The 22847-nt window shown below is 51.3% G+C and overlaps 1 protein-coding gene across 1 annotated transcript; it reads right to left on the bottom strand.

Annotated features, from left to right (window-relative positions):
- Nucleotides 1–8: 8 nt before the first annotated feature.
- WNT9B (Wnt family member 9B) lies at nt 9–19845 on the bottom strand. The gene is made up of 4 exons (XM_011377097.1): nt 19711–19845; nt 3219–3475; nt 1600–1865; nt 9–740 (listed from the first exon to the last, which is right to left on the bottom strand). Exons 1-4 carry the CDS (start codon nt 19788–19790, stop codon nt 267–269), a joined length of 1077 nt encoding a protein of 358 aa, XP_011375399.1. The 5' UTR covers nt 19791–19845; the 3' UTR covers nt 9–266.
- Between the last annotated feature and the right edge of the window lie 3002 nt (nt 19846–22847).

Raw genomic sequence — 22847 nt, 5'->3', positions numbered from 1 at the left:
TCTTCCTGTTCTCAGTCCTCGATAAGTCTGGGGAGCCTTAGGTTCAGGGGTGAGACCTACACCTCTCATTGCTGAGAGCTGAGGGAAGAAAAGGCTGCGGAGGCCTGGTAGAGAGAACAGAATGTGTGCGCTGACACGTCGGGGAGTGCATGCGTACTGGTGTACCTGCCCGGGGCGGGGGCTGGCTGGACAGCTGGGTGGCCTCGAGGTGGCTGGGCGCCAGGGGAGGTCCTGGCAGGGTCCAGCTGGCACACTGGGCAGCAGACCTAGTGCTTACAGGTGTATACAAGCTCCTCCTGCACGCACTGCTGGCACTCCACGTAGCAGCACCACTGCACCTGGCAGTGGCAGGAGAAGGCCACCAGGCGGCTCTGGGTGTCATAGCCCCGCCCGCAGCACAGGCTGCTGCAGCTGGCCTCCCGCGAGCACACCCTGCCCGCCGTGCCAGGGGAGTACTTGCTGGGCCGGCAGAAGCTGGGTGAGTCCTCCATGTAGACCAGGTCCCCTGACCGGGGGGCCAGGCCCTTGGAGGGGCTGCCTGGCCTGGCGGGTGCCCACAGCTCTAGGCGGCCCAACGCCTCGTTCGTGGCACTGGACACCTTGACGGCTGAGTCGTAGCGCAGCTTCAGGGCCTGGCCCGTCTCTCGGAATGGGGAGAGCTGTTTCCAGCAGGTGCGCACAGCACAGGAGCCCGACACGCCATGGCACTTACACGTGGTCCTGAGGCCACTCTTCACGGCCTGCGAGGAGAGGCAGAAGGGAGGCATGGTCAGAGGCCTGGGGCCCACGCTCCAAGCTTGCCCCCAGGGCACTGACGCTGGCAGGGGTGTGGCAGGAGGATGGGAAAGAGGCAGGCAGAGGGCCACATGATGGGGATAGATAGGACTCGAGGTGGCCCATGTGGCCCCTTGGTGCCAATTAGCCCAAATCTCCCCTTCCACTGGGCAGAGGCAGTCCTGTGCCAACACGCAGGCATTGTGAGATGAGTGTGGGCCGGATCTCAGCCCCAGCTTCTCCCCTCGGCTGAGTCCTATGGAGCGGACAGCTTGCACAACTGAACGCAGTCGCCCTGGTTTACGCCAGCTCAGGGATGAGGGTGCAGAAGACAGAACTCGGTCTCCTAAGAATTGAAGCCCAGGCTTCTCCCAGCCCTCTCATCCCAATAGACCTAGATACTTTTTACCTTCTTGCCCTCCCACAGTCTACATGACCTCAGCTAAGTCCCTTCCCTCCTCTGGGCCTCCTTCGCTTCCCATTGGTAAAACTGAAAGAGAGGGGTTTGCACCAGATCAAAGATTTCAAACTATGTTGGCTTCCAGGACCTCCAGGAAGGCCAGGGCTTGAAATGGAGACCCCTCTCCAAACACGTCTGCCTCACCATGGCCCGGCCCCACGCCTGATTCCCACCTGCTGCCCAGCTACCAGTGACGCTCAGGGCCCTTCCCTGCTTCCTGCTGCCTGGTGATTGTCCAGAGTAGGTGCCCAAGGAATGAGGTGTGTATACTGGGGGCAGGGCACGTGCTGGCCTCCTACAGACCTTGGTCCCCGGCCCTGCATCCTGCCGGGGAAGGGCTTTGGAGTGTCCGGGAACATGCTCACCTTGATGCCCACGTGTGTGTTGTGGGCGTCCGCCCGCGCCCGGAGGTCTTTGCTTCCTCTCTTGGGCCCCAGGAAGTTGCTCAGGAACTTGGTGCTGTACTTAAGGTTGTCGCCACACACGCCCCACTGCCAGGCCTGCCGACTCTCCAGGCCGGGAGAGTCGTCACAGGTGCAGCGCTCCATGCGACCGGCACTGCAGGCCCGGGCCAAAGTGTGGGTGAGGGCGGCCGAGGACACCGCGTACAGGAAGGCTGTCTCCTTAAAACCTGGGCCGGGCACCGAGAGGATCCGGGAGGGAGAAGGAGAGTGGGTTTAGAGACTGCCCGTGGTGAGCAGGACGAGGGGGCACGTGAACCCAAGGACACAGCTTAGGCCAGCTTCCCCGACACCTGTCCCTTAAGCTCAGGCTGTAAGTTGCTGTTGTTTAAATGGGACTTTCAAATTCACTATGGAGCATGTGCCTAGATTTCCCCAGATGGCAGGACAGGGGAACAGATGAGAACACTGAGATGCTAAAGGAAGTGACTTAGGCACCCAGCGAGAGGCAAAGCTGGGGCTGAACCACTGATATTGACTGCAAGTCAATGTGTGAGCAAGTTGGACTAAATCATTTCTGAAGCCCTGGATCTGAACTATGCCCTGTGGGCCACCTGTGCTTCATGGTAACCCTCAGATGTCATTTTCTGCTACCTACTATGGAATGACCCAATGACAGAATGACCTTGGGTCTCCTGCCTGACTTGTCCCAGACTGACCATCCACCCACTTCTGGGATCATTGCAACTCTTGTACTTTTGGGGCATGGTCCGAACCCGGCCTCCCCCTGAGCTTGCTATCTGCTGCCTGCTCTCCTTTGTACCTGGGGTGCTGGTGACACTGGGGGTGATGGGAATCAGCTCCACCCCAGACCCGTGCAGCCATGGAGAGCAACTGGCCTAGAGGGGCTGGCTGCTCCTACATACCATGGCTGCTTTTTTGTAAAAGCCCCTGCTGTAGCCCTGCCACGTGATGACGGAGCCTCAGGATGACCTGTTTTCCCCCTTAGGCTGTGTGCTTTCTGAGGGCAGATGGGGTCTTGATCAGCTCTGCCTCCAGCATCTAGCACAGTGCCTGGCTCACTGTGTGCCTCACCAGATGCTTAGGGAACAGCTGGCCAGGGAGGGAGGCAGGAAGAGAAGAGGGGAAAGACGGATCAACAGATGTGATAAACAAAAGAAACAGGTGAGTGAGTGAACAAATGAATTTGCTTGTCTCATGTTATTTGGCCAACTATGAACTGCCTCCCATGTTTATATGTTCTTGTACCTTGGTGTGTGTGTGTGTGTGTGTGTGTAGCAGGCTGAGGGAGGAAACTGGGGACCACCCACCTCATCTGCAGCCTCCTCTAGGATGGGCTGTGCCTCCTCTTTTACTGTGTCCTCCTTGCTCCTCTACTCCCAAAAACTGAGGGAAACGCTGGACCTCGTTAACTCCCAGGACACCTCTTACTTGGGACTGTGCAAGGGCAGTGTGGCCAAGATACCTGGGCCAAGGGTGAGGGAAGAGTGGCCTCCCCTCCCAGCCCTCCCCCTCCCCACCCTCCTCCTCCTGACCCTGCTCCTCCCAGCCCTCCTCCCCACCTCTCTTGAGCAGGCCCGTCCTCCCCTCCAGGCTGCAATTCCAGCGCTCGAGCCGGAACTGAAACTGGCACTCGAGCAGGCTTAGGTGGGCAGCATCCTGCAGGGTCTCAGCTAGGCCGGGCTCCCGCCGACAGAGCTGCTTCTGCCGACGGGACAGCTTCAGCAGGTCACACTGCTTCAGGTGGGCCCCACCATGGGCTGAGGCTGTCACGGTGCCCAGCCCTGGGAAGGGCGTCAGGACTTCTCGCCCAGTCAGGCTAGAGAGGGCGAGAGAAGGTATAGCTGTGACCCATGGGGGCTGTGATGGGTGTGTGGGGGGGTGAAAGATGACAGTCCCTGAGGACATGGGCAGATGAGGGGAAGGAGGCCTACTAGGGGGCTTCATGATTTGCCCTTCTTGGAGGGAGCCTGGCCCCATGGGGTTATGTCTCCATTTTGCAGAGAAGGAAACCAAGGTGCTTATAACGAGGGCTAGTGTAGGAGCTCCAACCCAAGTTTTCCTAATGCTAAATCTCTTCTCTTCTTACCCACCCTATTTCTCAAACTTGCCCAATCAGAACAATCACCTGGAGTGCTTATTAAAAATACAGATCCCCAGGATCCACACGTGGCAATTCTGCTTCATTGGTCTGGAGTAGGGTCTGGGGATCTCTATATTTACCACAACCCTGGGCAGCTTTGATAATCAGGGAAGTTTGGAAAATATTACATGCGGGATTGGCTGCTGCATGGAGGGGCCAGGCAGAGGGTGGTAGATGAGCAGATACCCAGCCGATCTCACTGATATCCCTCTCCCCCTTACATTATTATGTCACTGCCCAGCTAATCCCAGGCCGACCTAACTTGTTCCCATAATTCCCAGATAGATCTTCAACCATCTGGCCACTCAGTGCTTGTTACAAAGAGGTACTTGGGGAACAGTTGGATGGGTAGAAAGATGGATGGAAAAGAGGAAAGAGGAAGGATCACAGGAAGGGACGAGGGAAAGAAGGGTGGGTAGGCTGATGGATGGGCAGATCGACAGATGGGTGGATGAAGGCGTAGGAGCTGTATTTCCATCAGGCCATCAGCTCCAGACTTCTTGTTTTAATACATCTGCAGTCCATGGATTCTGGAGTCCAGTTGCCAAGTTCTAAGCCTGACCACCTCTTTCTAGCTGTGTAAACTTGAAGCCTTGGTTTTCTCCTCTGGAAAGGAGAAATAGTGATCCTTCCTACCTCCTGAAGCTGCTGGGAGGATTACATGAAAAGTATCAACCATAGCACCTGGGACACGCTGGTTTACCTTCCTGGTAGCTGGAGTTTCCCAAAATTCTTTCGTCTTACGAGATGCTTTATTCTTTAACTTCGGCAGCCTTCCCTTTGTCCGGATAAGGAAACAAAGGTTTTATGAAGAGGCAGTGACTGGCCTGAGTCACTCAGCAGATCAGCAGCAGAATTCTAGAATTAGAATTCACCTTTCCTCTCCCCAGAAGCTCTCTGGGAAATGGTTCTACTGGTTCAAAATATTTACTGTCCTATACCATAGTGGCCCTCAGTATGAATGGAATATACATCAGGCTGGAGGAAGCAGCCCCTTCTGGAACATGCCGGCCTCATAGCTGAGGTAAAAGAGCAAAGATGGAGTCACGCAATGGCTCTTAAAGCTCTTGCTTGGATGTGGCACTTGTCACTCCTGCTCATGTGCCACTAGCCAAGGCAAGCCCTGAGTGGTCAGAGAAGCCCATGTCTCTTGGAGCCAAGGGCACAGCTCTCCTGTTTGTAGCCACTGCCCCAGCCAGAAACATCTAGCTGGATGCCACACCCTCCTTGTCTGCCCCAGAGGGAGAGTGTGTCCTGGCCAGGCCCCAAGTGCCCCCAGAAAGTATCCATAGATTTCAAATCCATCAGGTGCAGCCAACCCAGTGTGGAGCATATCTCCGAAACCTCTGAGCAGAGACAGATGCTATCAGGCTCCTCTTGGCCCGGCCTGGCCCTGGGTTCCCCTCCCAGACAGGGTGAGGGCAGGGACCCGTTAATCATTAATCTGGGGGCAAATGGGTAAATTTCCAGTCCACCAGGTCTACACCCAAACCCCTCCCTGCAGCCTGGCAGGAAACCCTTAGAGCTTGACCCTTGGCAGGTCCACAGCAGAACCTAATGTCAACTCCAGCTGAGGAGGCCCCACCCTGACTGGTTTCCCGTGTGGAGGGCCACTTGGGGGCTGCAGGGAGCAAAGAGGCAGTAACCATCTAGCCCCTCAAATGTCCTCCTCCCCACATTAGGGGATGGTCTGAGGGACAACTGCTCACATAGTTCCTGCGTTTCAGAAATTGGGAACTTCCTTACAGCGGCTGATTGACAGATGAGAGAACAAGCAGGGAGTGATAGGATTTTTGACCGATGGGCTGCACATCCTTCAAGGCCTATCTTAAATGCCATCTTAAGAAGAATAGCCATTATTATTATGTCATTATAACTATATGATATATATTACATTGTACAGCTATCACTTTTTGAGTGCTTATTTTTAAGCTCTTTAAATTACTATTGTGGACACCTGCTGGGTTGGCTACCTACCTGTTCTTTCTGTCTACATCAGCCACCCCTAACCTTTTTGGCACTAGGGACTGGTGCTCCTATGAGAATCTAATGCCTGATGATCTGAGGTGGAGCTGTGGCGGTGACGCTAGTGCTTAGGAGCAGCTGCAAATACAGATGAAGCTTCGCTCACTTGCCTGTCACTCACCTCCTACTGTGCAGCCCTGTTCCTAACAGACCACAGACCAGTGCCTGTCCACAGCCCAGGGGTTGGGAACCCTTGATCTACATGATTACCATATAGGCTACTTTATACCACGTGACCTTGCTGCTCTGACCTGTTGACTGGATCAATGAGAATCACATGACCCAAGCTAGGCCAATCAGTTCTTTCTCTGGGAATTTGGGATTTGAATTAAGAGAGCATATAGTTGCTTTCTTTCTCTTTCTTTCTTTGGGTAACTAGGGCCTGTAACTCAAGATAAAAAGAGAAAGTTGATCTAATGAGATCGAGAAAGAATGAACCAAAGGCATCGAGAGAAGCAGAAGTGAAAGTGGGGGGCAGAATCTGGGAGCTCTTTAGCTCTTGGTCTCGGGGTCTTCCTGAGGTCAGCCGTGTTCTTGCCTGAGACACTCCTATCGATAGTACAGTGTCAAGGCTTAGAGTTGGTTTGTCTAACTAAGAGTGCCCTCCCTGATCATGACCTTCTGCCAGCTGTGGAGTACCAGTGTGCCCTAGGCTGCACTTGTGAGCCAGGGTCAGCACCCTTTTCCCATCCACAAGCACCTGATTTTTTTTTTTATTTTTTTATTTCAGGTAATAGACCCTATGATTGATGGCCCCAGGAGTCCAGTATAAAGTCGGTTAATTTTATTAGCGGTAATGACACTTAGTAGCGATTAATGGTCAGGAAAGGCAGCCAACCGCACAGGGGCCTCAGGCCACCCTGGGCCTTGGTCTGCCCAGGGCTGCTCTCCTAGAAGTCTTCCTGGCACTGCCCTGCAGTGTCTAGGAAGACAGCTGGGAGCCCTTCCAGGACCCAGTTTCCCTCTTATTTGTTTTCTATGTTGCAGTTTGGGATCATATTTCCTTTGAAGAAATAAGGCCATGACATCAAATTTAGAAAATAACTCAAAGCATTTCCATAAACTCTCCTACACATGCCCATCCCATGGCATCCGCTAGGGAAGGCTTCTTCTCCATGCACCCATTCTGTGTGGTGCAGGTTCCAGTCTGTTCTGGGGTCAGTGGATATAATTCCCTCCCCTCGAAGAAACTATACTCCCCGGCTCTCCAGGCCTGAGAACCCTACCCACCAGCCCCACTGCAAAAATCTCAATTGTCCACATGTTAGTTGAGCCCCATGAGGGTAAATCTGAGATCAGGTGAGTTTCACTAGGCTGATGAATCCCGACAAAATTTTGCGTTTTAATAAAAATGCTGCTCCATGTCAAATCAGATGCTATCAGCTAAACAAATGACCAGTGTTCTGAACTGAAGAGCAGAGGATGGATAATTTGGGAACTTGCTACTTGCTCTTCTGGGCTGGTGGACGAGAGCTCTTCAGACTTAGGCTCAATTCAACTGCTCCTGAGACGCCTGGGAACCACCCGTCCTCATGGGTTGCACCTGCTTTGGCCCAGCCGGTCGTCCCAATTCGTGCTTCCAGTTGGGCTTCCCCAGCCCGAACTCCACCTCTCTTTTCCCATTAAGAAAGCAACAATCAGTTCCATTCTCTTCCCTTCTTTGCCCCCAGCCTGTGCTCCTTGCTCCCTGTGCCCTTGGCCTGTGGCACTTAGATGAATACTAAGATCGAAAGCCCTCGCCCCCACACAATAAGATGCCTCTAGCTTTGACCTCAGAGTGTCCTCAGCCACTTTCTGGGCCACCTTGTCTCCCCTCAGAGTGGGGAAAGTCAAGGGTGCCTCTCAGGACTCCATCTTACATAACACCCCCGCCCCCCACTCCCTGCCAGATCTCCATCCATTCCTGGCCCTCCCCACCCCTGCCTTCTTTCATATCTCCCGATGCTCATCTCACTCACAGTTTTGATGAAAGCCACCCCATCCGGGATGACCTTGAAGGAAGCAAAAGAAGCTTCTCCAGGCTTTGGGGAAAGCTTCCCAAGAAACTGCTTTGGTTTAATGTCAGCAGGACCCCAGGGACCATCAAACCCCAGAGAAGAAAGGAGGTTCATCTTAGAATAATCACTCACCGCCTGCTGGAATGTGGGAGCCCAAGGACCTCTGGCCCCCAAAGCTATTGGATCTCAGGTCTGCCCTCACTTATTGGTGACCTTGGGGCCACCCACTCACCACCTAAGTTCATTCCATCTGACAACTACACACTGACTAGAGGGAGAGCAGGACCGAAGCCAGACGGCTTGGGTTCAGATCCCACCTCCATCTCTCACTAGTTGTGCCGCCTCGGGCAGGAACTCCATCTCTCTGTGCATCTTCTGTAAAATCACTGTACCTATCTTGTAGGATTGTCCTAAGGATGAAATTAGTTAACATGTGTAAAGCTCTTAGTACAACGCCTGGCACAAAGTAAGCTCCAGGCAAATGTCATTCTTAAGCACCTACTATGTGCCAGGCGCTGCGGTGGGTGCTGGGACCCCCTCTTGACCTTAAAGAGAATTTAGTAGGATTCAAGAACACTCAAGATTCTCCTAAGGTCCCAAAGGACAGCGGAAGGAGAAGAAAGCTTTAAACTAGCCCAGCTCCCCAAGGAACAATCAGTAGCTGCTCAGGGACCCAGATCAGAACTCTTAGCTCCATCTGTGTGAGAACCTGACCTCGGTCAGTCCCATCCTGCCTGCAGAGCGAGGCCATGCGGTGGGAGTAGGGAGGCAGGAGGAAGCTCCCAGACCTAGCAGGTGGAGAACACTTTCCATCACCTGGGGAGAGCAGGACCGAAGCCCCAGGCTCTATTCTCCGCCCGCACCCCCCCACACACACACACACCCTTGTTTCTGCTTGAGAAAATCTGATGGTTCCAGAAGAGACCACCCCCAGGATGTGGGTAGGTGAGTGGGGGGTTGGGGGTGGCGCAGAACAAGGCTGGTGGTTCCCAGGGCACCAGGTCATGCCAGCGTGTCTGGAGGTTTAGTTAGAGGGACCAGGAGCTGTGCCTGGCACCAGAGCTCATGCCAACTGCAGACAGCCTCCTGGGAACCAGGAAAGCCTTGCCCTGCCTAGAGCATTGGCCTTGGTTCTACAAAACCCCATTAGATGCCCCGATAACAGGCTTCCGCTGCAGGGCCATTTGCATGGTAAGTGCTCCCTTTGTGCTTTCATCTCAAACATCTCAGCCCTCCCCTCACAGCTCTCGCTAAACCCCCTACACACACACACACACACACACACACACGCACGCACACACGCACGCATGCACACACATGAGCGCGCATGCACACGCACGCACTCACACTCAACCCACACTTGCCATCCTTGTGGGTGCTCTCCACTACCCACCTCTTCCCAGTAAGGGAGAGCTAGTGAGGGCAGTGGCTGGCCCAAGAAGAGAGGGCCACGGCTGTGGGCGGGCAGCCTTTCTTTAGAGCGGGGGGCTTCTCTCCTCTCTTCCCATCACCTGATGTGCTCAGCAGCACAGCCTTCGCCCCATCTTTCAGACTCCTGTCTCCTCTTCCGGATTCAGTGTCATCTCACGTTTCCTCCAAGGTGTCTTTATTGAGCAGCCTGGCAAATCCAGTAGTTATCTTCATGCCAACTCCTTCCATCCCCTTCCTTCACTCACTCACTCATGCGCTTACTCACTCACTCACTCAGCACGCACTCACTCAAATATTAATATGAAGGACTTTATTGAGCATCAGCTTCAAGCCAGGTCTACCCACAGAAGACCAAGATAAACACGGCCACTCACTACCTTCCTGTCTGAGGCCCCCTCAGCCCCTCCCGGGTCCAGCCTTCTTTCCCTCCCCAGCTCTTAACCTCAGAAACCACCTTGAGGACTTAATCTTGTCGCCATCTTTCCCCCATCCCCCAGGAGCCCACCGGAGCCTCATCCCCCACCCCACGCCTGGCTCAGGGAGAAAGAGCCCGTCCCAGCTGTAGGTTTTGTCTCTCCGAGAACAGCTCCACTTCCTGTTTTGCAGCCACAGACTGGGCTGCCCACTGAGGATGGCATCATAAGCTAAGTGGGCAGTAAGCAGCCCACACAGCAGGCATGCTTTGCATCTCGACAATCGTGGGTATTTAGAGCGCAGCTACTGAACATCTGGGGAGGAAACGCTTCCCCCTTCTTTCCTCCTGTCTCCCTCCCTCTCCACTCAGGCTCAAGCTGAAGCTGAGAAGAGGAACCTTGGCAAGCACGGATCAGGTGGCATGGAGAGTCCCAAAAGTCACTCCTGTGCAGAGGAATCCCTCACCTCTACATCTCCCTGCTTTCCCCAGCCGGGGCCCCAAGGGCACCATTTGAATCATTATATTTTAGGGGCTGCAGAAACCCTTCAAGGTCACCCAGTCCAGAGGTTTTGCTCTGATGGCTCCTGGGAGGTATCCCAGAGGCTTCTAGGGGCAGGGAGAAGGGCAAGAGGTTTGCCAAGTATGAGAGTCTCTGCTTTGACCTGTCTGGTGCCCTGGGAGCTCATGTAAGATTTATGTCCAAGGTGACCCATTAAGTTAGTGGCAGGACTAGGGTATGCCCCAGGTCTCCGGATTGCTTCTATCAAGGCTGGCAATTTCTGCTTTCAGTTTCAATGTAACACCTTAGGGAAGCAAAATTAGCCATCACCACAGCAAGTGTCTAGGGCGATAGGAACACAAGACAGTTTGAAGAGACAGAAACCTGGTCAGGACTCCTCTGGCCTCCTGGGCAGCTCAAGGGAGAGAAGGACCCTTTGTCTAAAAGATTACTTTTCTCTGGTCTAAAACTCACTCTCTTCTTAGCCAAAAGTCAGAAATAAGCCTTCTGACTTTAAAGAAGCCGCCTGCCTATTTATACTAGAGTGTAAGAGTCTGATATAATATCACTGCCTAAGAACACACTTTGCTAGACAGAGGAAAGATCAAAGGAGAGAAGCTGGGAATGTGGAGAGAAAGAGGTTTCGGGGGACAGGTGAGGAGCAGCATAGGAGGCACGGGGTGGGGACTGCACAGAAAGGCAAGCGGTTACTGAGGCTGGAGGTAAGCAACACCCCCTCCGGTTCTGTCCCAACCATGAGATCCTGGACTGGGTAACCTCAACCAAATTATTTAACCATGGTAAATTGACCAACTACCTATAACTATCTTGGCAGGCTCTTGAGTCGTCACCCTCTTCCCCATGGACAGGCAGGCTCAGGCGGGGCTGTAGGTCCTGGAAAAGCCAGGTCCCTGGGAAATGCCTGTGTGCGATCATTCTGTGATGAGGATAGTTCCATCGTGTACAGATGCTCCGGGCAGAGATACCCCATGCTGCAGATTCCATTTGTCTTCCCCAAGGTCCCAGAGTTGGCCCACACCCCTGCACACCCCTCTCCTCAGCTCCAGGGATAACAGGAACCTACCAAGCCAGTCAAGGAGTCACTCCCCGAAATATCTAGGGAGGGCTGGAGTGAGCCAGGACAGCCCCTAGCAATGCTCCCTCAGGAATGGGGTCCTCCAGAGCAGGACCAGAACAACTTCCCACCTCTGACCATCCTGGACGCAGAGCCAGCCAGGGCTGTAGCAGAGGGCCCTCTCCTCAGGCCAGGCCAGTCTCCTCCTTGCCCTCCTACCTTGGCTCTCAGTCCAACCTCCATCCCTTTCTTCATGCCGTAACCCTTCCTAGAGAGCCTTTCCCACTCCAAAAGCCCTCATGGATCCCCTGGACTTTTTTACGGACACTGCCTTTTTCAACACTTGACTCAAAAATGCAGGGAATGGGAAAGGTGACCCAGAGGCCCCATCCAGCTCTAACACACTATGATGCTTGTCTGTCTCCTCCAGGAAGCCTTCCTTACTTGCCAGCCCCACCCGCTCTGACCATCCTCTTTGTTTTCTCCCACTTTTGCAGATTCATTACCATTAATTTTGTATTTGGGGCACTTTTTTTTCTTTCTCCTCAGGGTTATACTGACATTCTCTCCAAGCAGATATCTTGGCAGACATCATAGTTCCTTATCCCCTGAGGTCCTTCCGTCCCCAGCCCAGATCACCCACCACAAGCAGGTGCTCCTCAGACACCTGCTGACTGCATAAATCCCTCAGATGTCCAACCCCAGGCATAGCATAGCTCTCTAAGCCCTCCCCTACCCTTCTCCATTGACTTTCCTGTTATCTGGCTTCCAAGTTCGGTGTTGTGGGCTCTGGGAGGGCGTGGCTCTGGAAGAGCCTGCCTGTGGCTATGCCCTCCCCACCCTGAGACTGTGATCTCTGGTGCATGCTGTCCATCCACAACACCAGATCTCCAGCCACCTGGCCACAGTCAGTCAGACCCTGAGTCCTCCAGCTTGCACAGCTCTTATGGGCACTGGGAGAACCAGGCATGTTCCCTGGGGACGAACTGTGCTCAGGACAGCCAGAGGCTTCCTTTGATACCCAGCGAGGACCAGCTAAGAACTTGGCCCAAGTCTTTCTTTAAAACTCAGCTTGTACAACCTCTCGTGATGACAAGTACTGAAAGTTTGCCATAGGTTGACAAACTTTTACCCACAATTCCAAACTCTGGAAAGCTCAGAAAACCACAAAGTTTTTGTACAGTTGTGGTGAACTCATATGGCAGAGACTTGATTTACCCCAACACGTAGATGTCTTTCTGCAAAAATTAAGTGTCTGATTACGGGTGAGAGATGTTATGTTACACATGGTATATGTGTACTTCTAAAATCCAAAATTACTTGAATCCTGAAATGCATCTGGCCTCAAAGGGATTGTGAACTGTCAGGAAAGCAGACCTTCTCTACTCTTGACCTAAAACCAGTATTTGGAATTTCCAAGACTGACTAAGCATGGGGCTCCAAGTCTCTCCTGACTCTTTAAGATTCTCCACCCACCCGCTACCGCCAACTCCAGTCTCATCTCTCCAGTGAGGGGGTCTGGGCTTGAGGTGACTGTCCTACCCCAAGGCTCATCTCTGCTGCCACCCGCTTCCCATGGGAGGCCAGGTATGGCTGACCTCTGGAGTATGCTGGGGGCAAGCCTCTGCTCTCTGCTTTGCTTCCAGTTCCTATCCAGACAGAGGCCAGATGGTGGCAAAGCAACATGTGATCAAGAGAGTCAAGTGTGAGCAGCAGATGAAAGAACAAATGTGATGAGGCAGAAAGGGAGGTTCTAGGGGAGAGGAAGAGGCAGAGAAAGGGAGAGAAGACTGCTCACCCAGACAGTCACTGCAGACCAGGAAGCAATGCTGAGGATCACGCGGGTACTCAACCAACAACGGGGCCCCCAAGACCTCTGTCTAAAGGGAGCTATGCATGAATCGGAGACATGAGCACGTGAAGAATAGGATAACAAAACAAGGGTTTAAGACAGGTAGTAAGAGATGCTTATGTCATAGGCCAAGTGAAAGGCGTGTGTGACAGAGTAGTGGTCTCAGAGGGCCAGAGCTGCCCAGGGAGAGACGGGCCTCAGCTGGGGCTCGACAGGCAGCATGAGGCAGCAATAAAGAGGTGGGCTCTTGATTCTGACACACTAGACTTCATATATTGGTGCTGCCAGCCACTAGCTGTGTGACTTTGGGCAAGGCACTTGCCCTCTCTGAGCATTTTCCCCACCCATCTGTAAATAAAGATAATTATACCTCTTGGGCTGTCACAATGATTAAATGAGATCATGCACATAAAGTTCTGAGCACAGGAAGGACTCAAATTAAACAAAGACTAGGCTAAAAATGAAGAGAGGAAGGAACAGATGTCTCTAAAGATGTTCTTTAACTTAGGATGCTCTAAGACAGACCACTAGATTTCTTAGACTCCTTATATATAAATAACTTTTCATTATTTTTTATATACATTTATTTAACCCCACAGCAAGCTTATGAGGAAAGGATTAACCCATTTTATAGATGGGAAAAATTGAGGTCAGAGCAGCTAACTGACTTGCCTTGGGTAACAGTAAGTGGTTGGATGAAGGATTTGAACTCAATTTGTGTGACTCCAAGTGCAGGGCTGTGGGCTGCATCCAGTCCTACTTAGGCTAATGTCACAGTGGTGTAACCCTCACTCTAGCTGGTCTATCTTCTCCTGAGTCCAGCTTCTACCTGAGCACATAATCCCAAAGGCACCAGGACCTCTCTTGCTTGTGGGACTCCAGCCCATAATTTCCCCTGCCCTGCTTCTTTCCCTTCTTTTTTCCCCTTCACAGCCTCAGAAAATCCACTATCATCCACTGAAGAGGCTGGTTTGACCCTGAGCCCAATTCTAGAGCCCAGCTTTGAGAGGGGGAGAGCTCAGCCAGGAGCAAGCCAGCCTAAATTCCTTCCCCAGACACAATGATTCTTACCAGTGATGTTTGACTTGCAATCTACCACTCCAAAGCAGTAAAATTTCTTTTACCCTTTCTTTTCTCCAGCCTTGTTTTTTTCAGGACCCAATCAATTCCTAAAAATGTTTTTTTTTTTTTAATTAAAAAAACCGCTCAAATACATAAAACGCATGAATATTTTTTTAAAATATTTGTAATACTTGCATACTGAAAATTACAAAACACTGCTGAAAGAAATTTTAAAAGCTTTAAATAGAGAGAGATGGCTTGTTTATTAATCAGTAGACTCTATTGTTAGAACGGCAACCTTCTGTAAACTGATTTATAGATCCAAAGCAATCCCAATCAAAATTCCAGCAAGCTTTTCTGTAGATATTGATAAGCTGATACTAAAATATATGTGGAAATACAAAGGACCTAGAATAGCCAAAACAATTTTAAAAAGAGGAACAGTTAGAGAACTTATAGTTCAAGACTTACCAAACAGCTACAATAAGCAAGACTGTGTGGCAGAGGCAGAAGGATAAGCATATAGATTAGTGAAACAATAGAGAGTCCGGGCCCTCGTATATTGATCAATTAATTTGCAACAAAGATGACAACAGAGAGAGAATCACCTTGTAAACAAATGGTGCTGGAACAAGTGGATATGCACATGGGAAACAATAAACTTCGATCCTTACCCCATACCATACGCGCAAATTAACTAAAAAAGAATCATAGATCTAAATGTAAAAGCTAGACCTATAAAGCTTTTAAAAGAAAACATAGGAGGAAACCTTTACGATCTCTGGAAGGAAAAGATTTCTTGGACAGGACACAAAAAAAGCACAGCCCATACAAGAACATGTTGAAAACTGTACTTCATCAAAATTAAAAACTTCTGCTCTTTATAAGATACTAATAAGAAAATGAAAAGGCAAGTCACAGAGAGGGATATTGCTAGTACTTTCTGGCAAAGGACTTGTATCCAAAATATATAAAGAACTCTTACAACTCAAGAATAAGAAGACAATCCAATGAAAAAGATGTTATCCATTGGTCAAAATGACCAATATTCACATAAAAAATGTTCAACACACTATTCAACAATGGAAAAATGCAAATTGAAACCACAGCAAGATACCGATATATATCCTCTAAAATGTGCAAAATTAAGACTGACCATAGCAGACAAGAAAATGAAGGACTTGGAACTCGAATACATTACTGTGTGAAATGGTGCAACCACTTCATAATACTATTCAACCATTTCTTATTCAACCAAAGGTAAACATATACTTACCATATGGTCTAACAATCCAGTCCTAGGTATCTACCCAAGAAAAATAAGAACATACGTCCACAAAAAGACATGCACACAGCAGCTTTATTTGGAATAGCCCCAAACTGGAAACAATCCAAATGTCCATCAACTGGGGAATGGTTAAACCAATTGTGGTACATCTATACAATGAAATACTACTCAGCAATAAAAAGATGCTACTGATATATGCAACAACATGGATGCATCTCAAAACATATTTTGAACAAAAGAATTCAGACACAAAAGGCTATATATGCCATATGATCCCATTTATATGAACTTCTACAATGGGAAAAATTAATCTATAGTGACAGAAGGCAGAAAAATGATGGCCTGGGGCTGGTGGGGGAGAGTTGACTGCAGAGGAGCACAGGAGATCCTTTGGGATGAAGGCAATTGTTCCATATAATTGTGGTAGTGGTTACATGGGGTATATATTTGTTATAACCCAAATTGTACACTTAGAATGCTTGCATTTTATTGTATGAAACGTTGGTTTGGGAAAAAAATTAAGGTTGTATTTGGCTTCTTCACAATGATGAAATCTCCCCACCCCAAGATGATGGTTAGAACCCCACCAAGTACTGAGCACTTGGTATGTGCCTGGCAGTCTGTCAGGCCCTTTTATTCACTGTCTCAATTAAGCCTCACACCAGCCTATAAGATGGGCATTATCACCACCCAAAGCTCAGCAGGGTTAAACTATTTGCCCAGAGTCACACGGCTAGCAAAAGGCAAGGTCAGGATTCAAACTCAGGTCTAACTGACTCAAAAGAGTATGCTTTCATAAAGTTCTTAGTACCGTCCCCAGAAAGGAAAGAAACCCAACCAGCACAGAGGTCACACATTTTAAAAGCACCACCAAAGTCAACTATGATTTTAAAAGTTGTATCCATAGGATCTATTTCTAACTGCAAAGCCATCGGGATGACTTAAAGCCTGGATCAGGTGACAAGGCCTGTCAGGTGCCCAACTATTCACATAATACAGTTCATTTATAGAACATCAAAGAAGTTAATATTTACAGAATCCCCAAGCCATCTGAGCCAAAACATGAGCCCTTAAGCAATCCTAGACTTCCAGGCCAGGACCAGCCTGTCGGGGAAACTTAGCACCTCCAGGTGCTAAAGACCTTGAAGGCAAGTGACTTGACCATGAACAACACACAGAGCAGTCCAGAACCGTGACAAACCTGGGCCTGACTTCTGGTCTACCTCTTATCCCACTGTCATCATACCATTCTCTGGTAGCCCACCTGACACCCCAGCTGGGCTCAATGCATCCCATCTCACTACTGAGGACAGAGGAGAAAATTTTGGCCTCACTCATCCTACCACAGCCAAGTGAGTCTGACAGAATAAACCAAGCAGGGGAGGGGGCCGCCCTCCACCCCTTCACCCTCTGCAGCTTCTCTACAGCTGCTGCTCCCCTGGGTGACCAACAGCATTAGTTCCGGGGGCCGTAAGGTGAAGATCCCAGACTGGAGGCAAGACCTGGTTTCTATCCTGCCTCTCCCACTAATTTGCTGTGTGATATTGGGTGAGTCTTTGAACTTTTCTGACCTTCGGTTTCTTTTGGGGCACTATTTACACCCATCTAGTATAACTCAATGAATGGCTCTGAGGATCAACTGAGAGAAGAGCTGTATGAGAAAGTAACTGTAAATCGTGATATTAGTTATCGTTATCATCACCATCGACAGAATTAGGCCCTAGTCTCATGCAAAATCAGTAGAAGCAGCTGCTGGCTCACTGTAGTTTGGGAATGATGGTTGTTTCATCTGAAAAACTGGGTTAATAATACATGGCCTGCTTAAAGCAGGGATTTGGACCAGAGTTCCTTTGGGGGTCACTTCCAACTCGTAAGCCTATAATTCTATGGTTTTGAAGATCTCAAGAAGATTGGCTTCACCTGCTCTTCTGATGTTTGAATTTTCTTTGATCAAGATGCCAAAACATTTCATCTTAAAATCAGAAATAAGACTGTAAATGCAAATGTCCTAGAGAAGGGAGAGCATGTTTCCTCACATTCTCACTACAGGGTAGATGACTGATACAGATTCCTTCCAGGGAGTAAATTTGATGGGAAGCTGGAAACACTGGCCTGGCTGAGTCACAACAGGGCTTTCTCAGTGAGAACTCAGGCTGAATCTTGTATGTTCTCAGAGACCAAACATATAACAGCATGAGTTCTCTGAGCATTTGTCCTGCTCCCCAGATTGGGGTGGTGGTGGCTTGAGTGTACTTTGCCAGCTCTGCTCAGCCAGGCTCACGACCTGGAAGAGATGGCGCTAATACTCACATGACCCCTAACCCAGGCCTAATGCATTATCTCCCCTCTCATTTCCAAGGCTGCCCGCTTGCTCACGGCCCTCAAATTCTAACCCTGTGCACTGCAGCAAACTGCTTTCCCTTCCAACCACACCAGCCAGAGTGGTCTAAAGCCTCCTGGAACCCTCTCCTCCTCCCCTGCCTGGCCCTTGCCCCATCCTCAACCTTAAAACCAAAAAAAAAAAAAAAAAAAGAATTGTGGGAATGAGCTGGTGTCCAAGAGAATGAAGGCATCATTTGTCCTTCCCCTCTTCATTCCAGCTCAGAAACCCCTGTCAGGGCTGGGATATCAAGATAATGCCTGGTCTCCTTAATAATAAGAAGCACTAGCATTAGCTGAGCATTTACCGTGTGCTAGACACTGTCCTAACTGTTATATATGTACTAACTCACATAATCCTCATATGAAATAGTAACCATTATCCTCATTTTACAGATGAGAAACTGAGGCACCGAGAGGTTAAGTGACTTAGTCAAGAGCGTATAGCTAGCAAGTGGCAGCATTGGGGACTGAACCTAGAGTATGTGTCCTGTTATATCTCACTTGCTGAGGCAACAACAGTGACTTTAAGCCTGAAATCATCAGGAAACAAACATATCTGTGCACTGATCTTGGACTGGATCTAGAGGCTCCGTCATATCAAGTTTGTCCCCTTCTTTATAAAAGGGGTCACTGAGGCTCAGAGACTGAGTGGTCTTCCCAAGTCACCAGCAAGTTGAGCCCAGAGATAGGGTCTGGGGGGGGGGCAAACTCAAACCCTCCCCACTTCCATATATTTCAAGAGAGGCCATTACCCACAAAGGTCGTGACCTGGAAATTGGCCCACAGCTCTTATTCTAGCCTGTGCGGGACACCTCAGACCCTTACCCGCCCCTCCTTGGTAGGTACTTAAAAGCAGTCACTGTCAGGTCACTTGCTTGGTGTTTCTTTGCCTTTGCTGTAGTCAGACTGTAAACCTCACCCTGATTTGGGGTGACGATCACAAAAAGTGGCATGACTGAAAGTAACAGACTGTACATAGTTGGAGCGGACTTAGGGTGACGGTCAGGAAAGTGCTTTCACACCCGCGACGCCATTTCCCTGCCCCAAGTCCTTGCGATTCAGCGTCAGAGAAGGAGGGACAATTGCCTGGTAATTTGCGCTCCAAACACTCCCCGCTCCCTCCCTTCTCGCTCCCCAGGTGTCAGCCCATTTCTGATCCTCCTTTTCCAATCATGTACATCACCTCCCTTCTCACGCTCTTCGTCATTCGGAGAATTCACCCGACGCCAGGTCTGAGATTTGGTCGCGTTTCCCCAGCTGCCAGTTCCCTCCCGCATCTCCAGTTGACACTCCCCCACGGTCTGCGGGTTCCTCAATTCTTCTTGGATCTGCGCGATCCCCTCCCCCGGCCTCCGTAACAACCCACCCCAACCCATCCACCCAGCCCTCAGGCACAGGGTGGGGAGGGAGCCCGAGGCAGACCGTGACTAGACAGAGCCCGTGATTGGGAGCAGACAGGGCGCCGAGTGAGGATCACGGAGAGGGCATTGGAACGCGGGAGGGACACCTGGACAGGCAAGGACAGAGCGAGCCAGGGTGGACGGGGCCAGGGTCCAAGATGCGCTCAGAGTTCGGGAGCTTGGGCGGGGGTCTGAGCTCGGGCGGGGTGAGCTGGATGAGGTCTCAGACAGGGAAGGGTGAGAAGAGCGGCGGGGAAGGGGACAAGAAAGTTGGACGCCAGAAAGTGTTATGGGGGTCTGAGCCTGAGAAGCCAGAGACGGGGCTGGGCACGCAAACTCCCGCCGCGAGGTGGGGCTGGATGCTGCCGGAGCTAAGGTCTGAGTTCGAGATCCAGCGGTGGCCGGGGCCGAGGGAGGAAAAAGTTGGCCCTGCAGTAGCCGGAGGAGGGGAAGGCAGGTGGGCCGGGGGCGCGGCGGGCACTGACCCGAAGTAGGCGGCAGCGGCGGCGGAGGGCAGCGCCAGCAGGCAGAGCGCGGCCAGGGCCAGCGCGGGCGGGGGGCGCATGATGCCGGTGGCGTGGCGCGGCGCCCAGACGCATCTCCTCGCGCCGCTCAGCGCTCGCAGCGCAGCCACCAGCCCCCCGCGGGGCTTTAAACAAGGGCGGGGCGGAGCAGGGGTGGAGGGAGCAGCGCTGGTGGCACCCCCGGGCGGCGAGCCCCCCGTCCCATTGGCCCACGCGGCCTCGCCCCGCCCCGTCGAGGGTGGGGCCGCCGCCCCGGGCCCGCCCCGCCCCGCCCCCACCTCGCCTCCCACCCGCCCCAGGTGAGAGCTTACCTGACGCCTCGCCCTCCTCGGGACGCGGCGGCTGAACGTGAAGCCCCCGGGGCTTGAAGAGGCGAGGGTGGGAAAACAAGATGGGGATCAGGGAGTCTGTGCCTCTTTCTTTGGGGCGGAGTGGAGGGACGCGCAGGATTCTCTCCCGGGAGGAGCAGGGCGTGGGGGCATAGGAGCGAGGTTCCTGGAGTCTGCGGAGAAGCTGTGTCGCGTCCGCTTTCGTGCCCCTCGGGTGCACGTCTCTCTGCTCCAGCCCGGGACTCTTTGAGGGCAGGGCCAGGTTCTGACGCAGAGCCGCCCTCCAGGCGCGGGAGATCCCCATGCAATGGCTGGGAGGACCCTCTTGCTCCGCAAAGGGAGTTCTGGTGTGTCCCTTAGAGAGAAGCAGAGAAAGAGAGCCCTCTTTTAAACGGAAGACTGTCACGGGCGAGGTGCACAGCGTGGGCCTCAGTGGGCGTTTGACAAAGTGCTGCTGATGTTCGCGAGACCAAAAAAAAAAAATCCACATTCTCTGGTCAGTGGGACAGGCAGAGCGGTAGGAGAAGGGGAGAGAGGCCAAGGAGAAACCTGCTTTCTAAAGTGTATAGATGCCAGAACCTCTGTCAGACAAGATGAGCATCTCCAGGGTTGGGCCACAAAGCTGTTTTGCTTATTCTTTTTTAAAGTTTAACCCCGATTCCTGCAGCGAAGATGGAGTGATCAAGGCAGCGGTCAGTACCCATCTAGGAGGGAGACATACAACAAATGACCCAAGCAAGATTTAAAATGTTTTGGATGGTCTGAAACATTGAGTCAAATCAAGCAAAACAAAATATAACTTGCACTGAATGTCAAGATCTGCATGTAAAATTTCCCCCAAATTAGCCATGCATATAGAACATCAGGTGACATTGACCTTGGCTTTGCAGTGGACACTTGCATGACGGCAGGCTGGGAGACTGGTGGGAAGATGGCAGGTGTGACATTAAGTCGTGTTAGCAGAGGAACCCCCACACCACCACCAAAGTGAGCCTTTCTGAGCTCAATTTCCCTGTCAAATGAGCAATGATTAGATGGTGGGTGATCTTTTAACAGCTATGCCAGCCCTATCAAACCTAGGGTTCTATTTATGGAGGTGCACGGCCTAGTGTGGTGGCCAGAGACCTGGAGTAAAATCATGTACATATAAACCCCAGATATGAAATAGGGATGATGACAAATACCCCACAGGATTTTAATGCAGATAAGAGTGATGATGCTAAATGCCTGGCAGGTGCTACCACTCACGGCACCAGTGATGTGCTGGTGAGTGCTTACATGCTTTGGGGAGAGCAGATCGGTGTCTGATTTATCTCATTTGCCAATTTCTGTGCTGGAAAATTTCCCGCCATGTCTGATTTCAAGCTACCAATGTGGTGTCATCTCTGATCTCTGGAGTTTGGAGGAGGTATGCACAGTCAGCTCTGCAAGCCAGATTGAGCCGGCTCTAGCACACCACTGGTTAGAACTTGAACCAGACTGAGCGATGCTCAGAGGAAGGTAGGCCAAGCTGGACCCCTGTGAGTCAGAGAAGAGGCCCCAACCACGCCCAGTGGGCACCAAGTGTGGGCAGGTGAGGAGAGAGCAGGTCCAGCTTGGGCTGCCCCAGCTGCCTGTCCTTTCTTCATGCTCATAAGCACATGCCATGCACACTAGCACGCACGAGTATGCACGTGCCTGGAGAAGGTGGGGGTGAGGGGAGCACATTCTCCCAAAGTGACACATTTTCAACATTTCATTAAAGTTCTATGTCAACATCTGACAGTTAAGGCTGTCATGCAAAGAACTTGGAGGAAGCACCAAAGAGTCAACCAAGACATGAGCGGTGGGACAGTGAGATCCACTTAGAGAATATCTGAATGGATGTTCTTGAGTTCCCACTAGCCAGCGATGTGGCCCCACCCTTGGGCTCCTTCCTCTCAATGCAAGCACTGTACTGCTCTCTGCCTAGGGTGGAAACACCCAGCTTGCCCATGGAGGCTTCAGAGTTCTGCTTCTGTGTTATTGGTCAACAGGGCTTCACAAAACTGCCCAAGTGGCAGCCCTTGTTACTGCCATGGACCAAGTTCTGTGTGTGTGTGCCAGGCTCAGCACACGATCTCACCGAAGCTTCATGCCCCCTGTGAGGTTAGGGCAATCACTATCCCTATAGCACAGATGAGGAAACTGAGGCTCAGAGAGCTTAATTAGCTAGTGCATGTGACCCAGCTGTAAGTAGTGGAAGCAGGAGTTGAGCCCAGCTTTAGTAGGACTGTCACACAGGATGTGGCTCATGATGGGCTATGGCTGGCTGGGAACCACCTAGTCACAGCCCGACTCACAGCGGCCTTCGCATCATTCCTCCTCATGGAGCATCATGTATCCACTAAGTGCCGATCCTCAAGGGGCTCTAGTCTTGAGGGGGAGATGGCAGTAAAAACAGATCATCTCCACAATTGTGGTATTGGGGATCCCTGAGGAAGGGCACTGGAGGTGGCCGTCAGGAATTACGGTCTTGTGCCATAAATGGTTTGTAGCTCCAAACTCCCCTTCTGCCCTTTGAGCTCCTCAGGGGAGGGCTTGAGTTTTATTTCTCTCTGTATTTCCAGAGCCTGGCACAGGGCTCAACATATAGTAGGTGCTTGGGAAATACGTATTGTTGCCAGCTTATAATCTTAGTCTGTGGCCTTTTTTATGGGGCTGCAGGAATAGAAAGTATCATGACACAATGCATGCTCACAGAAGCACCCCTTCCCATATTTAGACACTAGCTGCATTACACGCGCGCGC

Source organism: Pteropus vampyrus, unplaced genomic scaffold, assembly GCF_000151845.1.
Source record: "Pteropus vampyrus isolate Shadow unplaced genomic scaffold, Pvam_2.0 Scaffold306, whole genome shotgun sequence".
Lineage (NCBI taxonomy): Eukaryota > Metazoa > Chordata > Mammalia > Chiroptera > Pteropodidae > Pteropus > Pteropus vampyrus.
Note: the sequence above shows the minus strand (reverse complement) of the source record. Positions and strands in the feature narration are given on the sequence as shown.